This window comes from Aptenodytes forsteri, unplaced genomic scaffold, assembly GCF_000699145.1.
Source record: "Aptenodytes forsteri isolate BGI_AS27 unplaced genomic scaffold, ASM69914v1 Scaffold183, whole genome shotgun sequence".
Taxonomy (NCBI): domain Eukaryota; kingdom Metazoa; phylum Chordata; class Aves; order Sphenisciformes; family Spheniscidae; genus Aptenodytes; species Aptenodytes forsteri.
The window spans coordinates 3,718,522-3,721,090 of NW_008795918.1; the positions used below are offsets into that span (position 1 = coordinate 3,718,522).

Sequence of the window (2,569 nt, forward strand, 5' to 3'; positions counted from 1 at the left end):
TTTTGCCTGACTTCCTCTTTGTTGGGATGCATCGCTCCTGAGCTTGGAGGAGGTGATCCTTGACTATTAGCCAGCTTTCTTGGGCCCCTCTTCCCTCCAGGGCTTTGTCCCATGGCACTCTACCAAGCAGATAAATGTATCGATTTCCTACATAATGTACTAAAGCCATTAGATTTTATTTATTTAGTCCTAAGAATACTGTTTTTCATTGTAGATTAATGAGAATGAGTGGAAATTTCTGTTGACTGGAGGCATAGGTTTGGACAATCCCTTTTCTAATCCATGTACCTGGCTTCCTCCAAAATCATGGGATGAAATTTGCCGACTAGAAGATTTGCCGTGCTTCACGAACATTCGTAAGGATTTTACGCGACTGAAGGATGGATGGAAATTGGTATATGACAGCTTGGTATGTTAAGATTCCTGATTGCTTGCATTCATAAGCTAATTAACACATTGAAAATATTTATTCAGGGAAAAGAAAGTGCTGTCATTTTACATGGTATGTTCTTACATATATGAATGTAAATATTTAAGCAAATGGTGTGTAGTAGTAGATTATTGCCAATTTGTCAGGTGGCTTCTGAATAGCAAGTCATGCTTTGAATTGAATTTGGATGGGAAAAAAGGCAACAAAACCCGGAGTGGTAAGGTGATAGTGAAATTTGCTGAACTTAAGGCAACCACTGTCCCTTGTCAGTTTATATGTTTGTTTACCATGCTTTGAGGATGCCTTTTCATGCTATTATGTAGCATGCTGCTTTCCTGGATAAGTGTAAAAAAGCAATTATTGCCATGTAGAGAAACTAGAATGTGATTCGGGAGACCTGTGATTCCTTATTCTCACAGTGACCTGATATATGCATTAATGACTTACTTTGTCTTTATCTAACTTCATCACAGTTTCCTTAAAATCTAAGCTCTTTAGATGAATTTTACTCCACATTTGGGCACTTGCTTCATCTTTAATCTTACTATTAACTCCTTTTTTTATTTTATCATACTCCCCACTTCTGCTTTTTGATACGCAGTGGTCATCATACACATACCTCCTGAACAAATGATTAAAAAAGTTATCCTTTTTTCCTACTTGCACCATATCTGACCATAACCACTTCCATGTTCATATAATACTGTCCATTTGTGCTAGTCCATTGAACCACTTTTCTCACTGTTAACTTAAATGATGAAAATTTATCACCCATGTTCAGTCAAATGACCCAGGACTTCTTACACCCGTTTCAAAAAGATTAATTGTGTGTTTTATTCATTGTAAATGTCAAGGATTTAGAAATTCCTTCTATTTAAAAAATGGACTTAAAGTATGTAGAGAGGAAAAGAATTGATTTTGGGCTGTAAATGCTCATAAGTGTATGATGAGAGACGTTAAAGAAACTAAGCAGCTGCAGCTCCTTCAGTTGTCCAGATTGCAGGAAACAGGCAAATAGTAGAGATAAAGCTTTCCTTGGGCATTTACAAAAAGATACAGCAAGTTCAGGGTTTTAGTTCTTCTTTGGGAAATAGTCACTTGGAAAATGAACAGAGAAATGATGGCATTTGAAAAAGAGACTGAGGGAGGGGACTACTTTGTTACGCACTTTGGGATCATAGCTTTTTAAAGCAATACCTAATATAAATGAAAGGTGCTGACTTTCAGAAGTAAAGGTTCAAGATGTCTGGGATAGCTATGTGTGCATTCACGCAGCCAGACTGAAATAAATAGAAATTCCTTCATTTAAGTGGCTTTCAATAAAATGAGATCTATACAATCAGGTCATCAGTTAACTGATAAAGAATCTAATAAACAGTAACACTGAAGCCAGGAATATTCAGTTACAGAACCTCGAGTGCTAGATCAAAAGGAATGGCATTATCTATCACTGCCCTGATATAGAAGAGTTGCTATGCCTCTTACTTGTTATGTGAAAACATTCTCATTACCTACCTAGCTTTAATACTAGTACTTTCATGTGAATGCACTGGAATTTTCAAAAGTGCTAGTTAATGGGTCTTAGGGAAGAGTCCTTTTCGATAGCTGTATTTTATCACCAGTATAGTTTATCCCCAGTAATATGCAACCAGCTTTTTCTCGTCTTGTTAGTGATACACAAATTTAAATAAAGGGCATTTTCATGCATGTATATGTGTGTTAAAGAGAGGGCACCAAATCAGTGTTGCTTGAGCCACTTTGTCATCAGCAACCATACACTGAATATGAATGTTTTTCAAAGGAGTTTGAGATACACTTTTCTCCTCCTACAGTTGTAGATCAGGTTGCTTCCAAAAGTAGGGGAGACCTGACTTCAAGTCCCCCGTTCAAGGATTCCATGTATTTTATCTTAAGTTGTATTGCATACCTTGGAGTAGGGACTGAAACTCAGTTCTCCTCTAGCTGGCTGACTTAATCTCAAAGCTACTGATGCATCTCTTCTCATGGAGAAGTGAAGAGTTTTCAGCACAGCGGCACAACTCAATGGAGTCTTCAGTGCAACCTTCATTCCTCAGTGTTTCCTAATTCACTGTTTTCTACAAAGCTTGCAAATTTTTAGCTAAACTCTTCAACAGCCGT

General features: G+C 37.3%; 1 protein-coding gene across 1 annotated transcript in view; it reads left to right on the forward strand.

Annotated features, from left to right (window-relative positions):
- Positions 1–2,569, forward strand: part of DNAH7 (dynein axonemal heavy chain 7) — a 144,438-nt gene that overhangs the window by 121,398 nt on the left and 20,471 nt on the right. Inside the window, 1 exon segment of the mRNA XM_019473492.1 lies at positions 215–409. Coding sequence (XP_019329037.1) covers positions 215–409 — 195 coding nt within the window.